The sequence below is a fragment of the Anguilla anguilla genome, chromosome 3, assembly GCF_013347855.1.
Source record: "Anguilla anguilla isolate fAngAng1 chromosome 3, fAngAng1.pri, whole genome shotgun sequence".
Taxonomy (NCBI): Eukaryota; Metazoa; Chordata; class Actinopteri; order Anguilliformes; family Anguillidae; genus Anguilla; species Anguilla anguilla.
Genome location: NC_049203.1, coordinates 39,830,045 through 39,857,808, shown reverse-complemented (window position 1 = coordinate 39,857,808; position 27,764 = coordinate 39,830,045). Strand labels below are relative to the sequence as shown.

Here is a 27,764-nt window from a genome sequence, read left to right as displayed (position 1 = left end):
GTGCGCCATTTTACGTCACCTAGCGCGTACGAGCTAGCCTACGTTTGTGTCTGCAGCAAGCGCGTGCCCAGCTTGACTCTTTGGCTCTTTGTTCGCACGCCGAGTGACCTTCTCCCTGGGCCCTGTTTCCCCCCCCAGAACCCGCTGCACTTCGGAGAGTCGGACTGCGATTCCTCGGAGGCCGAGTGCTCAGACGCCACCGTGAGGAACACCAAGCCCTCCACCTGGTGATCTTCTCCGCCCTCTCCGCCCCCAAGATGACCTCAGTACCCCTACGCCCTCTACGAACAACGGCAATAATGCATCACGCCACAAGCAAACCGACTTCTAACAGCACCGCCCCCCCCCCCCCCACCCCCATTTACCGGCCCCCCAGCAGCACCACCACCTCTCAGCAAGGAAGACAGGGATCCCAATCTGTCCAGTTTCAGTGTAGCCATTGCAACGTTCACCATTTACCTTTTGAGTTTAACGACTGTATATGTATATCTGTATATCATTTTGTACAGATGCAAAATGAACAAAAAAGCAAACATCGTAATGAGTAGGTGCAAGTATATTTGCACAGAGTAATATATGAGGATCCCCTGCAGCTGGGTTAGAGAGAGACTGCGCACCTGGTTCCTGGGTGTGGCTTTGCTAGCATCGTGGGTACGAACCTGTTCCTCTAGGCACTGCTAATTACCTGAGGCTCCACCCCCGTAAGGGCAGCTGTTCTCAGCCAACCAGTGCAGTGCAGAGCGTTCTACAGGAAGTGGGCGCATTTTAACTGTAGCGTCGCCCCAGAGCTTACCAGGAGCTAGCACTGTCCCACTGTCCCACTGTCTCACTGTCCAACTGTCCAACTGCCCAAGAGCAAACACCTGGCTGTTTTATTTCTTCTGAGTTTACAAAAACGTGCCCCCTCACCACCTCCAGGAGAATGGAGAAAGGGGGTTATAAGCCTAAACACCAGCATGAACAGCACCCCCCCCACAAATCTCCTCCATCGATCATTCCAGAACCTTCCTACTGTTCCACATAGCATGTCTGCTCAGCCTCTAATGCAAGACTTGTCAAGAGCATGAGTCATGTTGCCAGGGAAACAAGACTCTGGCCCTGTTTATATTAATGGTAAAATTCAACCAGCTTAACCCGGCTTCTCCTTTTGAGTCCAAGACCACATGACCATCACCCTGCTTTGCCTGTTTCCTTTCGATTATTTTACTTTTGTTCGAAATTTGTTCCGGGAAGTGTTGAACAAGAACCCAACCAGTGTTGAATTTTCTTGCGCCGGTGGACTCACTGAAGATAATGTGGAAAAACGTAGGCTGGAACAGAAGCAGGACCGTGAAAGTGAGTTCCTGTGGATCGCGGATGCAGGGACCTGAACTCGGTCTGCGTCTGGACTCTCAGAGTTACTTCATGTGTAATAATTCAGTGTGATCAGTTTCCTTTCAGAATGCAGTATCCCTTTAAATGTTTGCTCAGGTCCGCAAGCCCCCCTTTGACTGGCTCTTTTGTCATTTCTTTGATGGCTGGATGTTGCACAACACTGTTCTGTCATGCGGAAGCACAGCTTACTGAGTGAGGGGCAGATCTGGGGGGGCGGGGTCAGTGACAGGCACCGGACCGCCCCCCCTCCCTGTGATTGGTTGATGAAAGAAACAGAGCAATAATGCAGAATAAAACTCAGGAGACCTAGATTCATCTGCTTGGAGCTGTCCAGCAGGCTGGACGGATTGACGATGCACAGAGGAACTGCAGTTAATGGTGAACGGCTCTTTTTAAAATATAAATATATATTTTTAAAACGTTAATTTTACGATGAACGCCGCCAAATGGTTGCTTTTCACGTTGGAAGCTCAGGTATTGAATAACAAGTCGAGTAAAAATGCCGCTCAGTATTTTTGCTACGTGTGTCCACTAGGTGGAGATAGTTACCTAGGATTCAGTTGCAATATGTCTTTCTCCCAAATTCCAGTGCAGTGCTCAACGCATAACTGTTTACTCATCTGTATTTCCGTTGCTCGTCAGTCTCACAATGGCTGTATTTGTCTGTGTTCTCTGCTTATTTTAAAAAGGGATACTGCATCTGTTTTATTTGTATCATTGCATTCATTCATCAGTGTATTTGTACACAGGTTGATGGCCAGTCGGTATAAGATAAAATTATAATGCATTCCTACATTCGGACTAAATGAAGGGGTTGGTAATTGTGGCATCGCTGAACTCTGAACGCTGTTTTTGTCACAGAATAACAGCTACTGGGTAGAAAGGGTTGAGCTTGCCGCATTACCACTGAAGTTGAATCCACAGTGTTGTTTTTTTATCGGTCCCGCAGCGCTGATGTGGAAGGAGTGTTGCGGATATCTTATCTTTAAAGACTGCCGCTTCCTGTGATGTCCACAAACTCCCTGTCATTAATATATGTCTAGAGCTGTATGTCTCCTGACCAGTATCACGTGACCTGGGTTACAAGCCATGTCCCGCCCTTTGCTGATCATGTGATTTGGGTGCGGGGGACGTTGTGTAGCGTGCTGTTCTGTAAGCGGTGATTCGCTGCAGTGTGCTACTGCCCGCTGATATTGACCCTGGAGACCCGACCTCCTTCCTTCCTTCCTGAGGTGCTCCGCGTCCCCCACCTCTCCACGCATTTTTATGTCGAAATGGTATTAAAAAGCTAACGTGTTCAAATGAAGTTATTGGGAAGTGGGCAAAGGTTGTTAAGAGTGAAGGATAATGTCTTATGTGAAGAAATGCTGGGACCGATCTTGTAAATTCTGATTCATTTAATTTAAATGTGTTAATTTAACATTTTAACCTGACTTGTTTTGTAGCTGGCCTACATGATTATTGGATTAATTTATGGTGGAAAAAACCTGTTGTTATATCTGTATTTCAAAAGAATCCTGTTAATTTTAGCTGGCTCTGTTCTTCTCGTGTCAGGCAAAGGTTTCCTAATGGATGTTGGGGGTATAACCAATATTATAATAAATGAAGGAGTTTTTCTGATCAGAAACGCATCAGAAGAGCAACTGGAGCCAGTCTCTGAGAAGGAGAGTGTGTTCTGAGAACCTGTTTGTCTCTTGCCCCAAACAGTCTCACCTGTGGGAACCAGTCATTATCTTTCTCTGTTTGTGAAAGATAATGACAGAAGGGCTGTCTGCGTACCTCTCAGTGTTTGACCAGAGTCCTTGCTGTAGTCCATGGCGGTAAACTGGCCGGCGGACATCTTAAAAATCCGTCACCCCTGCAAACAACTGCTATTTCGGCCGCTACGCCCTCAAGTAACTAGGACCCAAGCTTGCATTTGCGCGCTGAGTCAGTTAACGTCCTAATGGACGGAACTGGCTCAAAGCTTAGCCTCGAGACGCTGCCTCTGTTGTGCAGCATATTGAAGTCAGCCATCTTGAGAGGCTGCGTATTTCTCTCAGTAAAACTAGGATTGTCATCCAAAGCAGGGACTCCAAATTCAACCCTTCAACGAAATGCTTGGGCATCGCAGCAAGGAACGAAATGACCACTACTGTCGTTTCTGACCTCTGATGTCATTAAGCTGATTGCTAATCTCTTCTCTCTTTTCTCTGTCTCTCTTCTCTTTTCTCTCTCCCTCTTTTACTCTGATTAGCTTAGTTACAAATGCCAACAGCTACTTTTACCCCATCGTGCGTATTGGGATGTTTAAGAGACCTGGCAGATTTCACTTGGAGAGAGCTGTCCTAGCCCTTAGCCTCTGTCTTTCTGTCGGTCACTCATGCTCCGCCTCCTCTTCTTGAATGGCTTCCTTATCAACCAATCCTGATCCTTTCCTGTATTAGCCAGTGTACAGTGCAGTGGGAACTAAGGAGGAATAAAATCAAAGCAAACAACTGCATGGAATAAAAGCTGATGTACTGTACCAAATGAACATCTCTCTCATTTTCTTTATAGTCAGGTCTTCCTGTTCCATTGTCGAGTTGGGAGTGTTATTGCACGTATTGTATGAAAAGGGCAAATGTCTTTCCTTACACAAAAGGCCCATTTTCAATAAACGCACAATAAATGTACAAATGTACACAATAAAAGGCATCCGTCAGCATACATCTAAGAGGTCAAATATGCAAGATATGTTAAGAGAGGAAATGAAGCTGTCGATTGATTGCAGTTTAGGGGTGATCTTTCAGCATACTGTATCTGTCTAAACAGTTTACTCAGTTAGAGCTCAGAAGCAGATCGGGGCTGAATGGTGCCAATGAGGGGTCATTTCTGAGGTCACGCTGCCCTAAAGGCAGGGCGCTGTGTGACCCACTTCCAAGCCCGTGCTCACAGACCGCTGAAAGCCGCAAGACGCTGCTCCTCTGTGGGCAGTGACCCAAACGCGAATAGCATTTCCTAAACGAACCACACGCAGAGAAGACGGACGTGTCCTTTCTCTTAACACGTTTACAGAAGATGTTTCTGTTCCTCTTTCTAGGTCCTCCTTAATCCCAGTCATGTTACAACTTTTCTTGAGGCTTCATTCCTAAATGATACGTTTCACTTCTGTCAGAGACACATTGGTGTTATTTTCTTTTTTAATTTTATGTATAACAACAGCACAATTGATCGACTTCAATCAATTCATTTGATTATTAAGACAATGTTCAAATTTATTTCAGATTCCTAAACCCCAGTCAGCCTCTGGTTTAGTAGACTGCATGTCCTTACTGAACCCCTCTTTATTTTGTTCAGTTATTTCATTCAGTTTTGTATTCTGAAAAGGCACGTTTAAATGAAGTAGATCTATTGGTGCCTTTTGACAGGAAAAACCAGCACAGGAAGGAGCTGCTATCACAGGATGTCCACAGTTCTACTGTGAGTTCCATATTTATATATTGTTACGTTGTAATACAGCAATGCATTATTGCATATTTCTGTGGTACACATAGAATTGAATGTTTAGCACAGCATTGTGTTTTTGTCTGTTTATAATGGAGGATAATTGAGCTGGGGGCTGGTGTGACTCATGATAAAATATTTCTTGTGGATGAGGCTGAGTTCAACATGATGAAGTTCAGAAGGGGTCAAAGCATCACTAACAGCCTTTAGGCCTGGATAGCAAGGGGGTAACATATGTTATATGTGCTATCATTTTGGATGAGAGTGTTCTGGGTTGCTTGGGTCTTACAGCTCTTCCCATCATTCCACATTCTTGGATGAGTTGAAACAGAACCTGGGCTAGGCTGGTGAAAACATCTTCATATGAGATAATGAAGAGATGAAAGATGGAAGGTTTATGATCAGTGATGCGAATAACATGCTGCCTTTAACCAAGCTTTTGACAAGGCATGCGATGACATCACTACAGAGTAGTATCAGGCCTGGTTAAGGTGCATGAGAAGATTCTTTCTTTGGTGCATTTCACAAGAGGACATTCAATGTGGTGTTGATAAAAAAATTTGTAGCCAGATGTAAATAAGAGACAACAGCAACCGGAAAAGAAAAAAATCAATTTATGCTTGTAGGTCACAGTTATAATTTAACTATCAGTAATTAAGTATCAGTTTTAAGTAAATAATTAATTAAGTATCAGTTTTTAATCAAGGTAATACAGTGCCATCCAGAATTGTTAGCACCTCAGTAAAGATGAGCAAAAAAGGGGGAGTAAAAATACTGTCCATCAGCTTAATACTAGACTTGTTACATTATAGTCATAGCAGACACTTATCGAGAGCGACTTACACAACTTTTTACATGGCATACAGCTGGATATATACTGAAGCAATGCTGGTTAAGTACCTTGCTCAAGGTTACAACGGCAGTGTCCTACCCAGGAATTAAACCTGTGACCTTTAGGTTACAAGACCAGTTCCTTACCCATTATACTACGCAGCACTCCAAATGAGGGAACTCAGAAATTAAGGTGTAGTTCAAAGAAAGAACATATTCAAGAAACATGTATTATTCTCAAACATGTCGCAATTATTGTATGTTGTCATTTATATTTTGCTTGTTGAAGTATGATTAACCTACTCCATTGCAATCATCACTGGTTTAAAACGACAGACTGTCATGCGTTGCAGGTATATTCTGGCAGTAAAACATAGAATACATGACACTTAGGCTCGTTTTTAAACCTTTATATTAATATTCTTAAATATTAAAAACATTTATTGTATAGCATGTCTTTTGAATAGGCCAAGCGAATGCGTTTGTAAAAGCTCTTTTCCACAATTATATGCAACGGTATTCATATCAACATACTAAGATTATATCCTTGGGTTTCTCGTGTAGATACATTTGTAGCCTTATATCCACCTTATATCTTATAGATATGAGGACACAATTGAGGATGGAAAATTGTGTAAATCTTGGGTAAAATGAAGTAGCGGAATAGGAAAAGGGAACCAATCCCAGATCACTGTGTTGTGTCAAACTGGGAGGAGCCAACTGTTCTCGCAGAAAAAAGTAAGCCGAAAAGAACATGCGAAGGGGGGCTGCAGGTTCTGTAAAGAAGTGGGTCGGTATCGTTTCTCCATAGGAAATAAGTATTTTATCCATTTTTAAATAAAACTTCTGCGGTACAGGTTTCAAGTCGTCAGCGGTCTTCCAACATGACGTCGCTGGATTTGGAAAAGCTACGAATGACGGGGGCTGGTAAAGCCATCGCCGTACTGACAAGTGGAGGAGATGCTCAAGGTAGACACGTATAGCTACTCATTCGTATTCTGCACGTAAAACCAATAAAAAAAGGAGAGAACGTGATGTGCTGAAGAACGTGTTATTAATTATAGTGTACCATGTGCACATGTATATGTCACAAAATTACAAGCGATTCTAGCTATTCTAAGTTAACGATTCTGGCTTGCTGGGGAACGTTTACATTGTTTGCAGCTGGGAATGAGCGGTGCAGCAGCCCTGATGCACGCCTCAAAGGGCCATTGGCGTTTCATGAACATTTGTTCTTGTTCATGGTCCCCATGCTTCCCTGCCATGTTTCAGTAAATCGTTTGTTATAGAGATAGGCCTAATGTTACATAGCTGTGCTGTGGCTAGTATTGTTTTATATCACTAGTAGCGAGCAAAGATTGGTACAAACACTGCGTATACGACGATAAGAGCAAAAATATAAGTATCTAGGAACTACAAATGTAATCTGTGGTGATTCCCAAATGTAATGTTCGTAACATACTGCGACTTCGCGACCGAGTGGAGCTCAGCAACGTTACTAACGTGAGTGGGTGTGTTCATGTGGATTGCTTTTTCTACGTGCCGGAGATCAGGAAGCGTTTGGATTTTTTTTATTGCGTCAAAGGCGAATTGTGGCTTTGTCAGACACATACAAGGTCAACTCTCAAATATGTCAACTCTGACTGGCTGCCACATTGTCTTGTTTAATTGTACTGCTATGAAGGCTGTGCCCTGAAGGTAATATCAAGGTTATCTGTTGCTGCTTAAACCTTTAATCCTTAATCGGTGCACAAGATATTATTTGAGATAATGGTTGAATTGTTTCTGAATTGCGCAATCATGAACAGGTGTCCTGAATGATAATGGCAGTCAGTTAACACACCCTTAACTTTATACGACAGGTATGAATGCCGCCGTCCGTGCAGTGACTCGGATGGGCATATATGTGGGAGCCAAGGTCTATCTCATCTATGAGGTGCGTTTGTCTCGCCAAGCGGAGTCCATGAGCTCTTGTGTGGGAGGATGAAGCAGACACAAAATAGCATTCCCTTTAGTTTCTTACCTCTAAAATTCATTTGTAATGTGCATAATCCCATAGTGAGGTTGCTTAATCCAGGACTGCAGCTGCTGGATGCAGATTTTATTTGCATTTTTGTATATTTAACTGGATAGATTTCCCTCAGGGTTACCAAGGGCTGGTGGATGGGGGTGACAACATCAAGCTTGCTAACTGGCAGAGCGTGACCAACATCATCCAGCTGGTAAGCAAGAGTTTTTTGGTTTTTTTTAGAGATAGGACTATGTCTGTCTGTAGCCCTGTTGAGATTATTCCCCGCCCCGGAAGTCAGATTGGCATTCAAAGCACAGGCTGAGATGAACGTTTGCCCGAATATGCCGGAAAGACTGCAGTGAAGAGTTTGTATGTTCTCCCCATGTCCGTGTGGGTTTCCTCCGGGTACTCCAGTTTCCTCCCACTGTACAAAGAGTTGGACATGCAGGTAGGCTAATTGTAGGCTAATATGAGTGTGTGAGTGAATGGTGTGTGTGCCCTGCGATAGATTGGCAGCCTGTCCAGGGTGTATTCCTGCCTCTCACCCAGTGCACACTGGGATAGGCTCCAGCACCCCTGGCGAGCCTGCCCATGATAAGCGGGTATAGATAATGGAGGGATGGATCGAGTAACACATCAGTAGGACACTAAATCAAGATGCTGTTTTAAATAGCACATCCATAGCAGTACTGCCTTTCATTCGTATTCATCATCCTGGATGCATGTGATATAGCAGTCATGGAAAATGATGAAATAAGAGCAAGGCTATGTAGGGGTGTTCAGTCCAAGGATTGGCACAGTGCTGGGGGCGCACCACTGCTAGTTTGTTGGCAAGTTATGAACCGAGATGGACTGAATGGCTGTTGTCATCATCACTTCTTGTGTTTCTTTTGTAAAAACTATTTTGGTATGTTTCCCATCTATGATGTACATTGGTCTGTGGAGACCATGCACAAAACAGGTTAGGTTCATAATATGGTTCAGGTGTAGGCTATTCCTTCCTACGAGAAAAAGATAAAGCACTCCAGAAAAAATACAAAAAAGAAAAGCCTATTGTTAAGATTTTTCAAGATTACTTGTTTACTGATTTTGTATTTTTTTGTTTTTAAAATGCATCAGAATATGACAGGCATGCTTTCATGTCTACACTAATATTCTGTGTGAAAATATTAGCCAAGTTGAAACGAATTTACTCATGCAATGTTTAAATATCTTTTATTAATGTAAGCCCTGTTTAATTTAAGCCCAGTTTCCAGGGCCTGATTTGTGGCCTCATGCTCATTGCTGCAACCTCCTCTGTCAATTCGGGAGCACGCGGAGAAGCACACGCCCTCCGCCAAAACACGTGGCGTCAAGCTACTGCTTCTTCCAGTTGTCAATCCACCAGTTAGGCTGTGGTTTAAGGACCGGTGTGTGCCATCCTGCTGGGCTGCTGTCCACAGTCAGCACTGGCATAGTGCCACACCAGTGGGCCCATCCACATACCAGAGAACACTTTCTTAACAGGAGAAGCCACCCAATGGAAGTTGTTTTTTTGTAAAGAATTGCCACTGTAATTGCCACTTGTTTCGTTGTTCCTTATGTCAGGTGTGTTCAGTCCCTCTGCTGATCCTGCAGAATCCGGTTGTGTGGTGTTTTTCCGGCACTCACTCGTTCTTTTCTCCATCTCTCTATCCTCCCTTCCCCTGTATAGTTCTAATTGGCTATTAGCCTAGCTGGTAAGGTGTGTTTCTGCATGAGCTGGAGCACTGCTCATTAACACCAGTTTGGCTGAATGGCTGTTGACGGTGTGCATTTGACAAGGCTTATTTTCCACAGTGGGAATAGCCAGCTTAATAGCTGCTCTGGGTTTGCTTTGATTTCTCAGTTCGCAGCCCTAGAAGTGATAAAGATCTAAATAAGCACCACACCGTCTCCTGTCTGGCTGATTATTGCTTACCGTTGATGTGTGCCATGCTCCTTTCTGTTAAGCTTATTGTTGGACTGTTGAGTCGTATGGGAGATAAATGTGTTCTGCAGGCCTTGTCCTTGTTTGTTTATTTGCCTTGCCATGAATGAGCCACTGTTGCAGTATACCTGCTCTAAACACAGGTAAGGCTGCACCTGTGAGTAAGTGAATCTCCTATTCCCTTTCACATCATTGTGGACAGCCCATCAGTCTGTTCAAAATTGCCACAAGTCCTAGTAGTGAAGTGTCATTTTCCAGTCCCTATCCAGGTACACTGGTACACTCTCCGAATGACTTAGTTTTAGGGTTAAAGATCATTTTCTATTTCTGTGTCTTGACTGAAGCCTCACTAATGCGCCATGGGGCCTGTTGAGGTCAGGGTACTCTTCTGTCCTACTTTACACACGTCTCAGCTGCCTCCATTTCACTAATGGTGCCCCGGTGCAGTCTGAGATGCTACTGGCTAGATCTGCTCCTACAGTCCATAGCATAGCGATGCAGCGGATTGCATCAGTAAAATCAGATCAGATCATGAGCCTCACAAATAGATCTGCCCAGTCGGCGTTCCTTCCCTGGTTCCTATGGAAACCTTGTGCTGTTCCTCCAGGGCGGGACGGTGATTGGCAGCGCCCGCTGCAAGGCCTTCATCACGCGCGAGGGTCGTCTGGCGGCCGCCTTCCACCTGGTCCAGCGCGGCATCACCAACCTGTGCGTGTGCGGCGGGGACGGCAGCCTGACCGGGGCCAACATCTTCCGCAGCGAGTGGAGCGGCCTGCTGGCCGAGCTCGTCACCGAGGGTGAGTCCTTCCTCGGCGGCCATTTTGTGCGCGGAACATCTATCGCAGTCTCATGTAGTGTACGTAAGGCTCATTGTTTTCAGTTATTGTTCAAATAAAAAATTGTGTTCTTTTTGAAAAATGAAAAACCAAAAACAATGTTGTAACAATGAGCCTTATGTAGTACAGTATATTCTCATATTAGTGTAGTTTTAAAAGTATTACGCCTTTTTGAGCTAGTGAGGAGGAGTGCAGTTGTTCCACTCTCGATAATTACAGTATTCAAAAAAGTAATTTACCAATTTATTCATAAAATTTTCAAATGAACTAGAGAAGTTAAGTTGCAGGCTCACTACACTACAGTTTAGAAGGGTTTGAATGTCTTCAGATACAATCAGAAAATGTTTGTTTTTTGTATCGACATCAGCATTAATGACAGGGGTGGATGACTCATCCTTTATACTTGGCGTAGTAATTTCAACAGTGGTAACCTACTACTATTGGTTGTGACCCCAGTGACTTGGCAGCAGCACTGTTCATTGCCTAAACCTGCATGTGTGAACTTACTTAAGTTTCTTTGTGTAAGAGCTTTTGCAAAAGCCTAAATGTACATTTTCTGTGTTATAGACTCGGACTTGGACAGCACAGCGTTTTTTGCTGTGTATGTTACTGACTTGGTACACTGTGTTAGCTGCTTGTGTGTCTCTGCTATAGGCTCAGCGTAGTGTATTAAATGTGTCTGTGTCTGTTAACGACCCAGTGTGGTGTGTTAAATGTGTCTGTGTCTGTTGTAGGCTCTGTGTAGTGTATGAAATGTGTCTGTGTCTCTGTTATAGGCCCAGTGTAGTGTGTTAAATGTGTCTGTGTCTGTTGTAGGCTCAGTGTAGTGTATGAAATGTGTCTGTGTCTCTGTTATAGGCCCAGTGTGGTGTGTTAAATGTGTCTGTGTCTGTTGTAGGCTCTGTGTAGTGTAGTAAATGTGTCTATGTCTGTTGTAGGCTCTGTGTAGTGTATTAAATGTGTCTGTGTCTGTTATAGGCCCAGTGTGGTGTTAAATGTGTCTGTGTCTGTTGTAAGCTCAGTGTAGTGTATTAAATGTGTCTGTGTCTCAGTGTAACATGTCAGTTGTCTTCCTCTGCTCTGTGTCACTCAACACGTTCTAGGGAGGATCACAGAGTCTCTGGCTAAGCAGTACACCCACCTGAACATTGTGGGCCTGGTCGGCTCCATTGACAATGACTTCTGTGGCACGGACATGACCATCGGCGCAGACTCCGCCCTCCACCGCATCATGGAGATCACCGACGCCATCACCACCACTGCTCAGAGGTCAGAGTCACAGTCACACCTCCACCAATCACAGCATCATACTGTCCTCAATACTTCTGTTAAAAATGCATTTATGGCTGTGGTAATTCTTTTGTTGGGCACTCCTGTTTTTCTTTGTGCCAATAAGATATTTTGTGGTCTCCGCTGGGTGCCTATAATTGGCCTGGATGGGTGGTGAAGAGATTTGGATGTGTAAAAACGATATTTTTAAGGTTTTAGAATTTCATTTAGTGAATTGCTTCCTTTTTGCCTGCTGGTTAGTGCTTCATGACCTTTTGTTTATTGTGTAACTTACCTGAGCTGTTCTGTTCTTGCTAGTAAAACATTACTGAGGAAATAACCAGGTACCTGGTTTTGTGAAGCAATCCCCTTGTCCTGCGTTCGTCAGTTGTACACCCATTTGTTTTTATTCTTCCTGCCTCACTCTGTATTTCTGATGATACCAACTCGTCTTCTCATACTCTTTCAAAACAAAACAGCTTTGAATCACTGACTTGTCATCACAAATGAAAAATAATCTTAACTAGTAGCTTTGAGATAATTATTTTTGGTCTTGTCACCTAGTAAAAATGCTAATTAAATATCTCTTAAGATGTTTAAGAATGTTATCTTTACTGTTATTTTAGTGGGTCAATGTAAGTAACTTATGCACGTTAATAATATTGAGCCTGTAGCTAGCTGCAGCTGTTCTTTGTGCTTCATGATACTAAACCTGTTTACTGAGCTGTATCTACAGTTACCGTTGTCAATGATAGCCACAAATCACTAGATTCAAGAATCGGTAATAGACTGCATTCTGGAATGATGGTCAATGAGCTAGGATTTAGCTGTAGTTGCTAACATTCTCTGGGACTGGTGGATTGTGGGATACGTGCCGGGCGAATGCATTCCTCCGCTGCCTGAGTACAGACCTCTCATTCAGATTCCATGCTTTTCTCTTTCACAGTCCACTTGTTTCCTGTTTAGCATTGGCCCGGGCTGGCCACTCTGTGGCTGGACGTGTTCCCAGACGGCTGTTTGTTGTGTCCATTCATGCGGTTCAGAAAGAGTAACTGAAAAGGACAGTCTTTGCACATCACCTGCGTCTCTCCGTCAGGTTGCCTAACTAAAGTAGACTAACGTGGAACACAAGCGTTCCTTCCTCTTGAAATATCGAACCAAATACTAATTTGGACTGTTGAACCGGGTTATTGTATCATGGAGTACGGGGTGTACTTTGTCTTGCTCTTACCTTCCTGCCTAGTGACAGTTGTGTTATGTCTGTGTTTGATTAATTTTCAGTTTGTTATTACTTTGGGGTCATTGCGATTTATTAAGTAAACGGTTATCTAATGTGTTAATAAACACTGGCATGTCATTTATATTTATCTTTTTTCTGTGTTTTTGTGCGAATTATCTGGTAGTTCTACCCGTATTGCTATTTGAGTGTATTTGGTTTGTATTAATGTGAGAATATAGTTTCTCGTGATTAATCGGTTCACTGACTGAAGGCAGTTACTGATTTATTTGAGTTGTGTGTTTCTTTAGATTTTGTAATGACAAGTAGTGCCACCTGCTGGGGATAGGTTGATAAAATGGGAATTTTAAGGTTAAATGGAGGCACTGGCTGTTTGGCAGAAGGTAGGGGAGAAAGAGGATTAATATAATTAGAGGAATCTTACTGCTGAGGCTGGTATAGCACGCCTTAAGGGTGTCTGTGTAATACAGCACAGCTGAGGCTGGTACAGCACTCCTTAAGGGTGGATGTGTAGCACAGCACAGCTGAGGCTGGTACAGCACTCCTTAAGGATGGATGTGTAGCACAGCACAGCTGAGGCTGGTTTCTGATAGCACAACTCTGCTGAGTCTCTGTAGGAAATTTATTTATTTATTTTTTTCCCTGTGATGAGATCCATACATGCTTTTAACGCTCCATGTTTTTGCACTACGTAATAAATAGCCTACGTGCTGGCAATATGTATGGATTTTCAGTGTATGTGTGAAGACCCTGGGACTGTTCTAGTTTATGCTCACATGAGTGCGCGTGTTGTGCTCTACAGTCACCAGCGCACGTTTGTCCTGGAGGTGATGGGTCGACACTGCGGGTGAGTTCTGCCTGGTGCGCACACTTATCTATTCCCCACTGCAACAGGGGAGAAGGGATATGACTGACCCTTTAGCTTCATGTTTGGGAATATGAAGTGGAAAGAAAGAAACCATTAGGATGGCTGATCCATGTAATTACATGAGTGAAAACAAATCTGGAAAAAATACAAAATAATTATGTGTACAGTTTGATGGTGACTTTCTGGGTGTATGTGCAAATTAAATGCGTATATCATTTACGCACTGAACTATAATTTACTAATTAAAGTATGAAGCTATGAGTCAGCGATAAACTGCTCGCACAGAGATTTTCAGTTCATGGGAAAACTGTCAAAAGATTCAAAATTTGCAACTGTGTACATTTATGACAAGCTAGATCTAAAACTGGCAAGGGTTCCTATGGTTACCCACTACAAAACACATCCTAACTGCTCACCAGATACGTACTACAGGTCTGTGGCTTACGATAGCTGAAAAAACCAGTCCCTGTCATTTGAGGATGTGAGTGGTCAGCCAGCCGCAGCCTGTTGACGCGGGTGTCTGTGCGGTGTGCAGGTATTTGGCTGTGGTGTCTGCGCTGGCGTCAGGGGCCGACTGGCTCTTCATCCCCGAGGCCCCCCCTGAGGAGGGGTGGGAGGACCACATGTGCGCCCGTCTCGGGGAGGTAAGACTGGGGCGCGTGCCTGTATCAGGGAGGTGGAATGGGGCATTTGTCTGTTTTTGGGATGTGAGATGGGGCATATGTCTGTTTTGGGGAGGTGGAATGGGGCTTGTGTCTGTTTTGGGGAGGTGGAATGGGGCTTGTGTCTGTTTTGGGGAGGTGGAATGGGGCTTGTGTCTGTTTTTGGGATGTGAGATGGGGTATATGTCTGTTTTGGGGAGGTGGAATGGGGCTTATGTCTATTTTTTGGAGGTGAAATGGGGATTGTGTCTGTTTTTGGGATGTGAGATGGGGCATATGTCTGTTTTGGGGAGGTGAAATGGGGCATATGTCTGTTTTTGGGATGTGAGATGTGGCATATGTCTATTTTGGGGAGGTGGAATGGGGCTTGTGTCTGTTTTGGGGAGGTGAAATGGGGCTTGTGTCTGTTTTGGGGAGGTGAAATGGGGCATATGTCTGTTTTGGGGGGGTTAAATTAGGCATATATCTGTTTTTGGGAGGTGAAATGGGGCTTGTGTCTGTTTTGGGGAGGTGGAATGGGGCTTGTGTCTGTTTTGGGGAGGTGGAATGGGGCATATGTCTGTTTTGGGGAGGTGGAATGGGGCATATGTCTGCTTTGAGGGGTTAGAATGGGGCTTATGTCTGTTTTGGGAGGTGAGATTCTGGCGTGTCCCAGTTATGAGGAGGTGACATTAGGGTGTGTGCCAGCATCAGGGAGGTGAGACTGGAGCTGGCCCTTGCTGGCTGGACTGAGCCCTAATGAAGGACGCGCCCTGTCTGACATGTGCTGTGCTCCTGCAGAGTCGCAGTAAGGGCTCCAGACTCAACATCGTGATCATCGCAGAGGGGGCCATCGACAAGAACGGCAAGCCCATCACATCCGGCTACGTGAAGGATGTGAGTTTGTCCCGCTCTCCCTACTCTTTACTGTGGGACACCCGAGCAGTGGTGTGTGATTACTCCCTGCAAGACGAGGAGTGCTTAGACCAGGTTTCTTTAGACAGATGGCTGCAATCTGACCTCACTCTCTCTCTCTCCCCCCCCCTCTCTATCTCTTCCCCTCTCTCTCTCTCTCTCTCTCTCCCTCCCTGCAGTTGGTGGTGAAGCGGCTGGCGTACGACACGCGGGTGACGGTGCTGGGTCACGTGCAGAGGGGCGGCACGCCCTCTGCTTTCGACAGGGTGCTGGTGAGCTGCGCCCGTCGCTCTGGCAGTGTCACTTTTGCGATGGCCGTTCGGTGAAAGTGGCGCTGGATATCACATGAAGGGAGTTGCATGACTGAGGCAACCTTTCGTGCGCAACGTGTAGAAGGAATCAAAACTGGCAGGTCAGACGTGTCTTTAAAAAAGCCTGTGGTATATTGAAGTTAAGGCATTGTGCATCCCGTAGAAAATGTGGTATTGGTGGGCATTGGCGTGGTGTGGATGGGAGGGGGAGCGCAGGGGGTTGGTGGCGTTTGCACTGGTGACAACATACATTTAAAAACGTTCACTGTGCTAATTCATTAAAGAGCGCACGGCATAGGAGTAGTGTAGTCCCGAATCAACAGTGACACCAGCTCTTCGATGAGCACGCTGCTCAGGGAAAAGACGGGTGACATTAAAAAAGCGATGGTAAATCTAGGCCCTTGCACAACCGTGCGTACGCTCCCTGTAGCGGGTGCTGGAGCACACACGGCCGCTGGATGTTCGGCTCTTACAAAGCCTTGCTTTTATTAGCGGTACTGCTGCTACAGCAAGCATCTCACTATCGGCACTACTTTCATCCATTTTCGCTATTTTGACCTATAGATATTTGCCAGATGAGTATTGCAACCAACAAGGAAGTAACTGTAAAAAAAGTTGGAGGATAGAATCATTGCTGTGGTAACTGTAAGAAATGTCTCATCTTGTCACTTTGATGTGAACAGGTCAGTTTTAGAATGTTGCAGACCTTGAGAGTCACCAGATGCAGCTGGTCACCTTGCAGATCTTGAACGATCTGAACTAGCCTTTAAATTTTTTTTTTAACTTTTTCTGTTTTTTTTCAATCTTTAATTGAACATTTGAAAATATGTGAATTAGGCTATATTCCACTTCAATATTGAAATGTCCTGTAATTCAGTAACGCTTTAACTGGATAGTTTTTTAAAGATGGGTGACACTGCTTAAAGCATCAATGAATGACTTGTCGGAATGGACAGCTCATGGTGCTGAAACTGACAACATGATGCATCAGTCACAAACAGAGACAACACAGTTGCACAATTCTTTATTTAGGTTCTTACTTTCCTTCATTGTGTCTGTGAACAAAAAAAGCCCCTTTCATTCTAACAATAACCCCTACACAGGTAGCCTACGAGACTTAAATGTGACATGTCAACAAGAATCATTGTTGCTCATACATTAACAGCACTGCATTAAAAAAAAAAAATAAACTAGGCTTCCCTCCAAGTGCCTTGTACAGTATATTGCCTGTTTAAGTCCTTTTTCCTTATATCAGGCCTTGTTGCTGATGAGCAACAGCTTATGTGAAGCAAGCAGAAGACAGGCATTTAGGCCTACAATGGTTAAAAATCAGTTCATAGGTTTTCAGGTTCACAAAAAATATTGCTGCTGATAAGTGTATTTTCTGATAGTGTATTGCTTGCTACCTTTTTAACTGAGCATGCATGAAACAAAAATTATGATCTGACATTTCGAGTTAAGTTGGAATGGTTGCTGATTTGTTTTCCCAGGGCCAAAAAAACAGCCTCTTAGGCCTCCAAGCTTTGTTTATGGCTCCTGTTTGTGTGCTTCTCAGCTTCTTTAGGGCCCCGTTCCTCAGTGACCTGCAATAATAAAACAAACACGGTATCATCATAATCGTCAAATCACGTGGGTATAGTCTTTTGGGGATGTCAGGCTGGACAGCATTCAGGTTAGTGAAGGAGTGAAGGATTTCCTGCTGTGGACATAGCTTCCTGTGAAGGCCTCAATTTTTCTGTGAAGGTCTCAGTCTCAGAGGGACGGAAGATTAGGTCGAAGAATGCATGCTGTTATTTGTGTAATTGTGTTCCATGAAATGGGAAATCGTTAAACAGTTTTTTCTCAATAATGGTAGATGATTATGTGAATATGCTTGTTAAATCAGCGTGGGGTGGTGTGCGTGTGTCTGTGTGTGTGTCTGTGTGACTGTGTGTGTGTCTTTGTGTCTGTGTTTTTCTGTCTCTCTCTGTCTGTCTGTATGTCTGTCTGTCAGTTACTGAATGTGTTCCTCTCTCCACAGAGCAGTAAAATGGGGGTGGAGGCAGTGGTAGCCCTGCTGGAGGCCACGCCTGAGACACCGGCGTGTGTCATTGGGCTGTCGGGCAACCAGGCCATGCGCTTGCCCCTCATGGAGTGTGTGCAGATGGTAAGCCCCGCCCCCCCACTGCACGGCACAGGAAAAACAAACCTGTGCATTTTCCAGTGATTTTCCAGACCTCAGTGCCTGTGCTGAGCTGTAAAACTGCCTATGCTAGATGATGCAAACTGTAGAAGCGTCTATGAGATGTAATGAATTGTCCAGGTGTGTCATGTAGTGAACTAGAGATCTGCGGCTTTAATGTAGTGAACTGCAGGGATTTCTGTGTGAAATGCAGTGGACTTTAGAAGTGACTGCTGTAATGCGCTGTTGATGTGTCTTTGTGAGATGCACTGTGACTGTGCTGTAATGCTCTGTAGATGTGCCTTTGGGAGATGCACTGTAATGCACTGTACATGTGGCTTTGTGAGATGCACTGTAATGCACTGTACATGTGGCTTTGTGAGATGCACTGTAATGCACTGTACATGTGGCTTTGTGAGATGCACTGTAATGCACTGTACATGTGGCTTTGTGAGATGCACTGTAATGCACTGTACATGTGGCTTTGTGAGATGCACTGTAATGCACTGTACATGTGGCTTTGTGAGATGCACTGTAATGCACTGTACATGTGGCTTTGTGAGATGCACTATAATGCACTGTAGATGTGTCTTTGTGAGATGCACTGTAATGCACTGTGGCTGTGCTGTAATGCACTGCAGATGTGTGTGAGATGCACTGTAATGCACTGTGGCTGTGTCTTTGTGAGATGCACTGAACTGAAACTTATTCTCTGTGCTGCAGACTAAGGAGGTGCAGAAGGCCATGAATGAGCAGAGATTTGAAGAAGCCATCCAGCTTCGGGGGAAGTGAGTGACGTGATGCCAGCTGTCCGTGTGTGTGTGCGTGTGTGCGTGCGTGCCTGCGTGCGTGCCTGCTTGTCTGTGAGTTTGTGTGCCTGATTTTGTGGACTGCTGTTTTGTTAGTGCTGTAATGTGCTTTTCTGACTGTGTTACAGGAGCTTTGAGAATAACTGGAACACATACAAACTGCTGGCCCATCAGAAACCTGCTCAGTCTAAGGTACTGAGCGTGCTTTTCCCAAACAATATCGAAGACTTCAGACACACTCTCCTTTTCTCTCTGCAAGCGCACTGTGCTACGGCCTGTGTCTGACTGCCTGTCTGTCTGTCTGACTGCCTGTCTGCCTGTCTGTCTGTCTGTCTGTCTGTCTCGCCAGAGCAACTTCTCCATGGCGATTCTGAACGTGGGCGCCCCCGCTGCGGGCATGAACGCGGCCGTGAGGTCGGCGGTGAGGGTGGGGCTTGCTCGGGGTCACAGGGTCTGCACCATTAACGACGGCTTTGAGGGCCTGGCCCAAGGAGCGGTGAGCATTCTGTCTGTGTGACCGTGGAGTAGTACCTACTCAGTGTTCAGTCACCTGTCGTCTCACTCATTCCACAACAAAGAATGACTCGTATATGAATACCTGTCAGCAAAGAATGGATGGATGCAGTAGTGCTATCATTAATGTTTGTGTAATTATGCCGCCATCTACTATAGCAAAGGCCTGATACTCCTTTATTTTTATGGTGATGGCTTTAATGATACACAGTGAAGTAGAAAGACAGATTTATTGACATTGTAATTGTTGAATAATTGGAATCTTTAAGGTGACTGAGGCAAATTGGCACGATGTGGGAGGCTGGACTGGCCAAGGTGGCTCACTGCTGGGGACGAAACGGTAGGTGTGTGTGTGTGTGTGTGCGTGTGTGTGTGTGTGTGCGTGTGCGTGTGCGTGCGTGTGCGTGCGTGTGCGTGTGTGCGAGCGTGCGTGTGTGCGTGTGCGTGCGAGCGTGCGTGCGTGCGAGAGAGCGAGAGAGAGAGAGAGGCTGGGCTAGTGAACATCAGTGTTTCCTGCAGCTGACAGCCTGCCTTGTTCCCACTGCTACTTAGTGCTATTCATAGACACACTCCTCTCTCAAGTGATGTACCGATCTCCTCTTGTGCTATTGAGCGTATCGATGCAGGTTATTTTTACTGGAAGTGGTTGTGTTCGTGTTTTCCCAGAACTCTTCCGAATTCCTGCATGGAGAAAATTGTGGGCAGCATCGGCAAATATGGAATCCAGTCCCTGTTGGTCGTAGGAGGGTTTGAGGTGACTTCGCCCTCCTCCATTTTGTTTCCTCACATGAAATATTCACTCGGATCGCTGCATGCACTGACAGCCCTGTCGTACTGCTTATAAATGTTTTTTTTTTTATAGATATGTGTATTGTTTGGTTAAATTTAAAATGGCACACCTTCTAAAGAACACAGAATTATTTGTCTGAATGAAACTCTTTCTTTTTCTTTTTCATTGTGTGTCTGTGTGACTGTGTGTGGACATGGGCGTGTGTGCTCATTTCTTTGTGGGTGCGCCTATGTGTGTGCGTGTGTGTGTGTGTGTGTGTGTGTGTGTGTGTGTGTGTGTGTGTGTGTGTGTGTGTGTGTGTGCGTGTGCGTGTGTGCGTGTGTGTGTGTGCATGTTCGTGTGTGTTTGTATCTCCCGCAGGCCTACGAGGGTGTGCTGCAATTGGTCGAAGCCCGCGGCCACTACGACGAGCTCTGCATCCCCATGTGCGTCATCCCGGCCACCATCAGCAACAACGTCCCCGGGACTGACTTCAGCCTGGGCGCCGACACTGCCGTCAACGCCGCCATGGAGGTGGGCACAGGCCACGCCCCTTATTCCCGCTAACCTTATCAGGCTTCACCTCTGCCTGCCGTATCACTGGGGGAGGGAGGGTTCTGTGTTACACAGGGATTACGCAAAGCTTTCCCAGGCTTTTCGTGTTGGTGCGAGTCCAGTTCCTTGTGTGAATGACGGGTGCCTAGTCAAAGTCCAGGTTTGTCTCACCGCTCACAGATCATGTGAGATTCGGTGGGAGCCATAAAACCTCAGAAAGTTCTGAGTAAATACATGTTAGCATGGGGGAAATTTTGTCTTTTTAGCTCTTCACTCACAAGCATACAAAAACATAAAATGCATTTGAAAAGAGCTGTTGTGTGTTTTATGTGTTTGCTTTCCTTGTTGCTCAAAGCTCGGTTTGTTTAAGGTGTGGGTGGAGAGTGTGAACAGGGCTCTTGAGGGGCTGACTGTGCTCCTCACAGGGATGAGTTTGTTGACTGGACCCCTGAAATATATTTTGCCTCATGCTTATGGAAAAGTATTTCTGCCTGAACAGTTGGGCTCGTCACTGTATTTGAACGCAAGAAAAGCTTAGCAAGATAGCTAGCTTGCTGACTAAGAAATGCAATCTTAACTCACAATCATGCATGAGTGAGAACTGAGAAGAGAGAGAGGCTGGGGGGATTGAGGTGGAGGAAGAGCTGAGGGTTTAAATTACTATAAATCTTTGATGGGCTTTTACTTTCTGGACCAGCTCCACTGCATTGTGTTAATGCACTCTAAGCACTACTCTATGCGGCTGTGGTGTGTACGTATTTCTGTGATTTGTAAATTCCCCCTGCTTGTGATGTTTACGACGCATGTATTTACGACACATTCCGATGGCAAAATCGTAGACTGTTTCCCTTGTCAGCCACTGTGCTATGTGGCTGCGAAGGTTGCGGGTTTGATCCCGCACATACAGTACCTGTAGTTTCCCCTGACTAATTCCTGGAAGGAATCCCTCGCTGTTTGTTCCACAGAGCAGATGCATAGGCAGTGGTAGGCGAAGAAGGCATTAATGCTACCGTGGCCCGTTTCTGTGCCCTGTCCCCAGAGTTGTGACAAGATCAAGCAGTCCGCCTCGGGAACCAAGAGGCGCGTCTTCGTGGTGGAGACCATGGGCGGTTACTGCGGTTACCTGGCCACCACCACGGGCATCGCCGTGGGGGCCGACGCCGCCTACGTCTTTGAGGAGCCCTTCAACATCCACGACCTGAAGGTGAGCCTCGAAGAAAGAGGTCGGCGTGCTCGTTTGGGCTTTCAAACCTGCCTGGTTTCATTCATCTGCTGAATGCTTTTCAGGGGCGGCAGTGTAGTATAATGGGTAAGGAACTGGTCTTGTAACCTAAAGGTCACCGGTTCAATTCCTGGGTAAGACACTGCCATTGTACCCTTGAACAAGGTACTTAAGCTGCATTGCTTCAGTATATATCCGGGTTTGTAAACGGATGCAATGTAAATTCAGTCTAAAAACATTTTGTAAGTTGATCTGGGTAAGTGCATTTGCTAAATGCCTGTAATGTAGTGTAATGCTTTTCGTTAACAGACAAATGTAGAGCACCTTACTGAGAAGATGAAGAATGACATACAGAGAGGCCTGGTGCTGAGGTGAGTTATCAACCGACTCACTTCTCTGAAATGGGGACGCTTAGTTTGGGTAATACAGGTTATCTGTCGCTGAATCGTTGGAAATATGAACAACCATTTATTCTAGATATCCTGAAAGACAGTGATGGGAAATGATGAACGCTGCATATTTATACACTGTAATATGAGTGTTTAATATACTTGCAGGCAGCACGTTCTCTGTTGTACTGATGTCCCCATCATTGTCCTTGGCCAGTGACACTGTATAACAACTAGCATTTCTTCACCTCTTGGAGAATACTATGTTGTCAATAAGAGGACTTTTTAAAAAGCTATACAGAAGTGAATGAATGATGAAAAATATATGTTTGTATGTAGGGAATAATAATAAACAATGAAAAAACAACATAAACGTAACTAAGAATTTAATTTTATGATATCCTTGAATCTTTATGCTCTCAAACCAAAAACAGCAAGTGAACACTGAACAAGTATGAATGCTAAATCGCTTTAGCAACACCAAACTATTCCAGATGTCTTTTGGATTGAGTAACAATAATCAGTTACAATTTGACATTTCAGTTCAACTCAACAAAACTATCTGGGCAGCTTCTCAGCAGCGCAAATAACCAATAACGTAAGATACAATGCATAGAGTAGTCCACAAATGTAAAGCTGTGCTTCAGTGACCTTTATAAAGAGTTCCAATTAGTGGTTAGTTACAGTTCAGTAGCTGATGGCATCAGCAATGCCTGCTTTGCATCAGCAATGACCTTTGGGGTTGATTTCAACAGTGTAACTGCATTTCTCTTGGATAATGCAAGGTACAGGTTTGAAGCGTAAAATGCAGTGCTCAGAGGCTTGATGCCAAATGCAGCACATTCAGCATACAAGGCTCACATTGTGGCACTTTTGAGTCCCATTTGGGCGGAAGCCAGAAAGACCCTTTTAATTCTAACCGTCTCTTTTCATGAAGAAAGACTAAGCTTTTCCATTTGGCAAGTTAACACTAAGCACTGCCAAAGAATTACTGAGGAGACTGTTAAGCAACTGACCATGATCAAGTTTGATCACAACCTTGCATTTTTATTTCATAATCTGTTTTGACCTTTCATTCAGTATGCGCCTACACCACTGCAGGCTATTTCATTGTCTCGATAAGTCTTATTAAACCATTTTTGTGCAGATATTATAATTGCACTTTATGTATATAATTGCATTTTACGCATACTTCCCATTGCTTAGGAATTTTTTTTTACCGATGACTGAAGTGCAGGTGATAAAACTGCCCTCGAAAAACCGGAGTCCAAATTCACATAAACAAAATCCTATTCAGTTTACCATTATACGTTACAAGTGTTGAAGTAATGCAAGGCCAAACATTATAAATGGATAAATGTTTTACATGTAGATATGACATATAAGACAGTCTGCGGCAGTGCCACAACTGCACCTTATCACTTACAGTGCCACTGTAAACATAGCCTGTTGGCTGACATTCCTATTGACAGTACAAGATGCCGGGTCCTCAGTGAGGCATTAAAGAACAATGGCGGCATGGTGTCCATTTCAGACGTGCGGCAAAAAACTGTGGAGTGAGCATGTCCCTGTATCCCTTCCCTGCAGGAATGAGAAATCCAATAAGCACTACACCACTGAATTCATCCACAACCTGTACTCGGCTGAGGGCAAGGGCATCTTTGACTGCAGGATGAACGTGCTTGGCCACCTGCAGCAGGTAGGGGGCGTGTGAAGGAAGGTGAAATATGTGCACTTTTAAAAAAAAACTTTCTTTGAATTACTGCTGAATAATTATTGAATTATTTATTTGAATTGTGGCTTGAATCTTACTGGCACAGTTCCTTGGAAATTATTTCCATAACGGAACTCTGTGATGTGCATAAGGACAACTTTAGTATTTAAAAAATCCAGTGTGAATCCATCATGTGACCTATGACCTGTGCTGTATCTCTCCAGGGAGGGGCCCCCACACCCTTTGACAGGAACTTTGGCACGAAGCTCGGAGTGAAGGCCGTGCTGTGGATCACCGAGAAGATGGGCGAGACGTACAGACAAGGTGTGTGAGAGTAGTGCTCTTCCAGTGCTGCTGACGCAGAATTCAGAGTGTGGATCTGTGAACCTTCCTCGGGTCCTTCGCAGGGCGTGTGTTCGCCAACTCCCCGGACACGGCCTGCGTGATCGGCATGACCAGGAAGGTGCTGTCCTTCAGCCCTGTGACTGAACTGAAGTCTCTAACGGACTTTGAGTGAGTGCCGCCCTGCTCGATATCTGCCCACTGCAAGAAAGCCATTTACACCACAGTCTCTATGTACAGGTGGATGAGATGCACATGATATCCAAGTTTTCCCCCCAGGAAATGGGTTAGCCTAGGTAGGAGCCTTTGGGTGGTTGAGGTGGGGGGGGTGCTGCAGAGCAGGGTTGGGTGGGATGGAGGTGGTTGCAACTTGGAAACATGGCCTCTAGCAAACCTGCACTGACACAAATAATATGTGCATCCAGAGCTGGATAGCTAGCTAAAATGACTGTGGCTGCCAGAACCATACTAGGTAGCTTGCAGACAACTAACCCATGTTCAGTATGATTACGCACGCCAACATTAATATAAATGTTTAGTTGACCAACAGTACATTTGATCCTGATGGGACAATAATATGCTTCACAATGCATATCAATTTTTGTACAATTTTATGCGATTTTACATTTAAATTTTGATTTCTTTGCAAAACCTCTAAAACAAATTGATCACATTTTTTGTGAAACAAGCCCATATTCTTAGAGATACATGGAGGCGACTGGGTATTTGCAGTAAGTTCCATACATTTGTGAAAGGCTTTCCAGAACCTTATTGCTTCAGTGTATAGCATCTTCCAATTCATGAAAAATTCCTAGATTTTCTTAAAAATATGAGCACTTACTATACTCTGTAAATGTATGTGGGTTTGTAAATACGTGCATGCAGGCATATGAGAGTAGTGCTGTCCTGTATCCTTATGTTATTTTTAATAAGGGTCACTTTGATAAGCATTTACTGAAGTAAACGCATGCTGCAGCTCCATACTGCTGTATTAAAACACATAAAGTACAGAAGCTTGCCCAACATTATAAAAGCAACAATTATCAAACAACAGCCATGCTGAAGCTGCAGTCTTTCAGGCGATTTATAGCCCATTCCCCCTCCAATGAGCACAACATTCCTTTCCAGGTCTGTATATGCTATATGTTAGCGACTGTGTTCGTAGCTGTCTACAGGCATGCGTGCGCATTGTGTTCCCGCAGACACCGCATGCCGAAGGAGCAGTGGTGGCTGAACCTGCGCATGATGCTGAAGATGCTGGCCAAGTACCAGACCAGCTTCGAGTACATCCCCGGAGAGATCGAACACGTGACCCGCCGAACCCTCAGCATCGAGACCGGCTTCTGAGGGACCTGCCCAAGCGTCTGCCCCGCCCCTGCCCCGCCCCTGCCCCCCCCCCCCAACCAGGGGGAATGTACCCCTGTGCCTAAGCCTACTGAACCTCTATTAGCTTTAAGCTTTTAAACCTTCATCCTACAGATTCTACTGCCGTTTTGCATTTTTACAACACTAACAAACTGTTAGCGTAGCTTAAAATGACAGACCTCTTAGAATAACTTGTGTCTTTTTGAATTAGAATTATTGGCTTTTGAAATGATGGCAAGTATCTTTTAGGATAATGGAGAATCTAAGGAAAAGGTGTGGTTCAGTATTAGGCCTCTGGTACCTTTGTTTCAGTAGGGTAAATTGTGATTACATCTACTTCTCTAAGATGGTATATTGATTCCTGTAGTCAGTAGTGTTGTGTTGTGCCTTTGCCATTTAAGTGTTGAACTAAGAGGTACAACGTATCTCCGTGCTGCTTTCAGAGGGGTCCAAGCAACAGTGTTGGCACTGTTAATAACTTTCATGACTGGATCAGACTTAACCTCTGGTAACAAACACACAGACATGGAGCTAGTTTGCTATGTACTGTACACACAACAATATGTTCTGTGTTATTAGAAGGACAATCCCTGTTGTTTTTTTAACTGTGGTCAGATCAATTCTCTTTTTATCCCGATGTCTGAAACTTAAGTTAATGCCAAGAATATCAGTTTGTACTGGTGATTAATTCCAAATTGGTTTTCTCCCTGTAATGCACTGTGAAGAGTGCAGATGTTTAGTTCACATCCAGTTGTTCTAGATTAGAGTACTTGGACTGTTTATCTTCTAATTCTTTCTTGCATCAGAAAAAAGTCAAGTAACATGTTCAGTGGACATTTCCTTTCTATTTTGTGCAGTGTATGTGATCCAAATAGGTAGCCTGTACATTTTATGACCTGTAACCACAAACACACCTCATTAAAGAAAAGCCTATCACAGTTGAATCCTGTAGTCCATGGCAGCCTTTTTGAGGCCAACAAATTTTTAGGATTATCAATTGTAGTAATTGTTATGTGCTGTGAATCATTATTGAATTATGCTTTTAAAATTGCCTTCATGTACAGCTCTCTGGAGGGTTTCCCAGAAGCCTTTTAATATGGAGATTTTCTTTTCTTTTCTTTTTTGCAAAATTCACGTATCTGTAGAATGGATTCACACATCTGTGAATGGGTTCCACAAATCAGTAGAATGGATTCACAAATCTAAATGGTTTCCTAAATCTATAGGATGGATTCACAAATCTGTGAGTGGTTTCACAAATCTGAAGAAAAGATGCACAAATTTGTAAATTAATGTGCGAATACACGCAATTAGTTTCATACTTGTACAAAGACACCTCAGTTATTACAACCTCTCAAATCAACCTTCTTACAACCTCTTGACTTCTGCACCAAATTTTTGCAGTGTACCGATTTTCAAACTTGTAAAATGGGATTCGTAGTTGTGCTGATGTTAGTGCGCTGGTGAGGAGGGTGAATTCCTGTCCTTCCAACCACCTGACGAGCGGATTCGGGATGCCGCTGTACTGCCAGTGTAACACAGCAAGCCATCGCATAGCAGAACACTTTCGCGCTTGTAATGTACTGTAAATGCTATTGAGCTATTTATGGAATGAATTGTGTGGCCCGCCCGCTTCTATTCAGGCCCACCTGCAATTTCATTTCTGGCTACGCCACTGGTGACAAGCATGATTGAAGAAAATCTCCAAATTTAGCTAAAGGCTGGGGAGATAGAAAGTGCACATAGAATTGGGGTGGAAAATCCAAAAGCGAAATATCCACGCGTGGTCATATTTAAGGCTCTTAATCAGCAAATCAATTAAATATTATGAAAGCACAAGCAAGACTCCGTAACTCGGAAGAAAGCGAACACACATCGGAAAAGAAGCATCAGGTGCCCTTTGTCCAAGATCTTTCCACGAGAACACGGAGGAAGAAAAAATAATTCAATCCCATCAAACAAAAAATTGGATAACGCCCAAATCCGCCACCCAGCTAAATTGTGGGAATGGAAAGGAACCAGTATACTGAAGTTTGATACCCACTGAACAAGCGAGAGAACGATTAAAGGACATTGCATCAGTATAAAGATTTAAGGTAAGCAAGATCTGCATGCTTTAAAGTATCCAGTTTTAGAACAGACCTAATCTAATTGTAAACAGCACTAGGCCTATATCAAAATGGGAGAAAATAATGAAATTCAGTGAACATACTATTTAA

The 27,764-nt window shown here is 44.4% G+C and overlaps 2 protein-coding genes across 7 annotated transcripts in view; both read left to right on the top strand.

Moving 5' to 3' along the window:
- LOC118223872 (mitogen-activated protein kinase kinase kinase 13-like) overlaps positions 1-3,885 on the top strand; it is a 44,029-nt gene extending 40,144 nt beyond the window's left edge. For all 6 annotated transcript variants that reach the window (XM_035410884.1, XM_035410885.1, XM_035410890.1 and 3 more), the window contains exon 14: positions 139-3,885. In XM_035410884.1, the coding sequence (XP_035266775.1) occupies positions 139-231 (93 nt within the window). In that variant the 3' untranslated portion in view covers positions 232-3,885. The remainder of the gene's footprint in view (positions 1-138) is intronic.
- Positions 3,886-6,382: 2,497 nt separating this feature from the next.
- On the top strand, positions 6,383-26,489 carry pfklb (phosphofructokinase, liver b). Its single transcript, XM_035410341.1, has 22 exons — positions 6,383-6,639; positions 7,533-7,606; positions 7,815-7,892; positions 10,237-10,426; positions 11,569-11,734; positions 13,774-13,818; positions 14,375-14,483; positions 15,282-15,377; positions 15,575-15,667; positions 17,727-17,852; positions 18,591-18,655; positions 18,805-18,868; positions 19,026-19,172; positions 19,459-19,529; positions 19,856-19,943; positions 20,340-20,492; positions 21,553-21,717; positions 22,045-22,106; positions 23,712-23,823; positions 24,063-24,162; positions 24,246-24,351; positions 25,383-26,489. Exons 1-22 carry the CDS (start codon positions 6,555-6,557, stop codon positions 25,525-25,527), a joined length of 2,340 nt encoding a protein of 779 aa, XP_035266232.1. The 5' UTR covers positions 6,383-6,554; the 3' UTR covers positions 25,528-26,489.
- The last annotated feature ends 1,275 nt before the right edge of the window (positions 26,490-27,764 follow it).

Bases quoted from the DNA above. Each gene is read 5' to 3' on its own strand.
- pfklb (XM_035410341.1), top strand. From the start codon at position 6,555: ATGACGTCGCTGGATTTGGAAAAGCTACGAATGACGGGGGCTGGTAAA. The intron at 11,735-13,773 runs GTCAGAGTCACA...TGTGCTCTACAG, and splicing joins ATCACCACCACTGCTCAGAG to TCACCAGCGCACGTTTGTCC. The intron at 20,493-21,552 runs GTGGGCACAGGC...CCCTGTCCCCAG, and splicing joins CCGTCAACGCCGCCATGGAG to AGTTGTGACAAGATCAAGCA.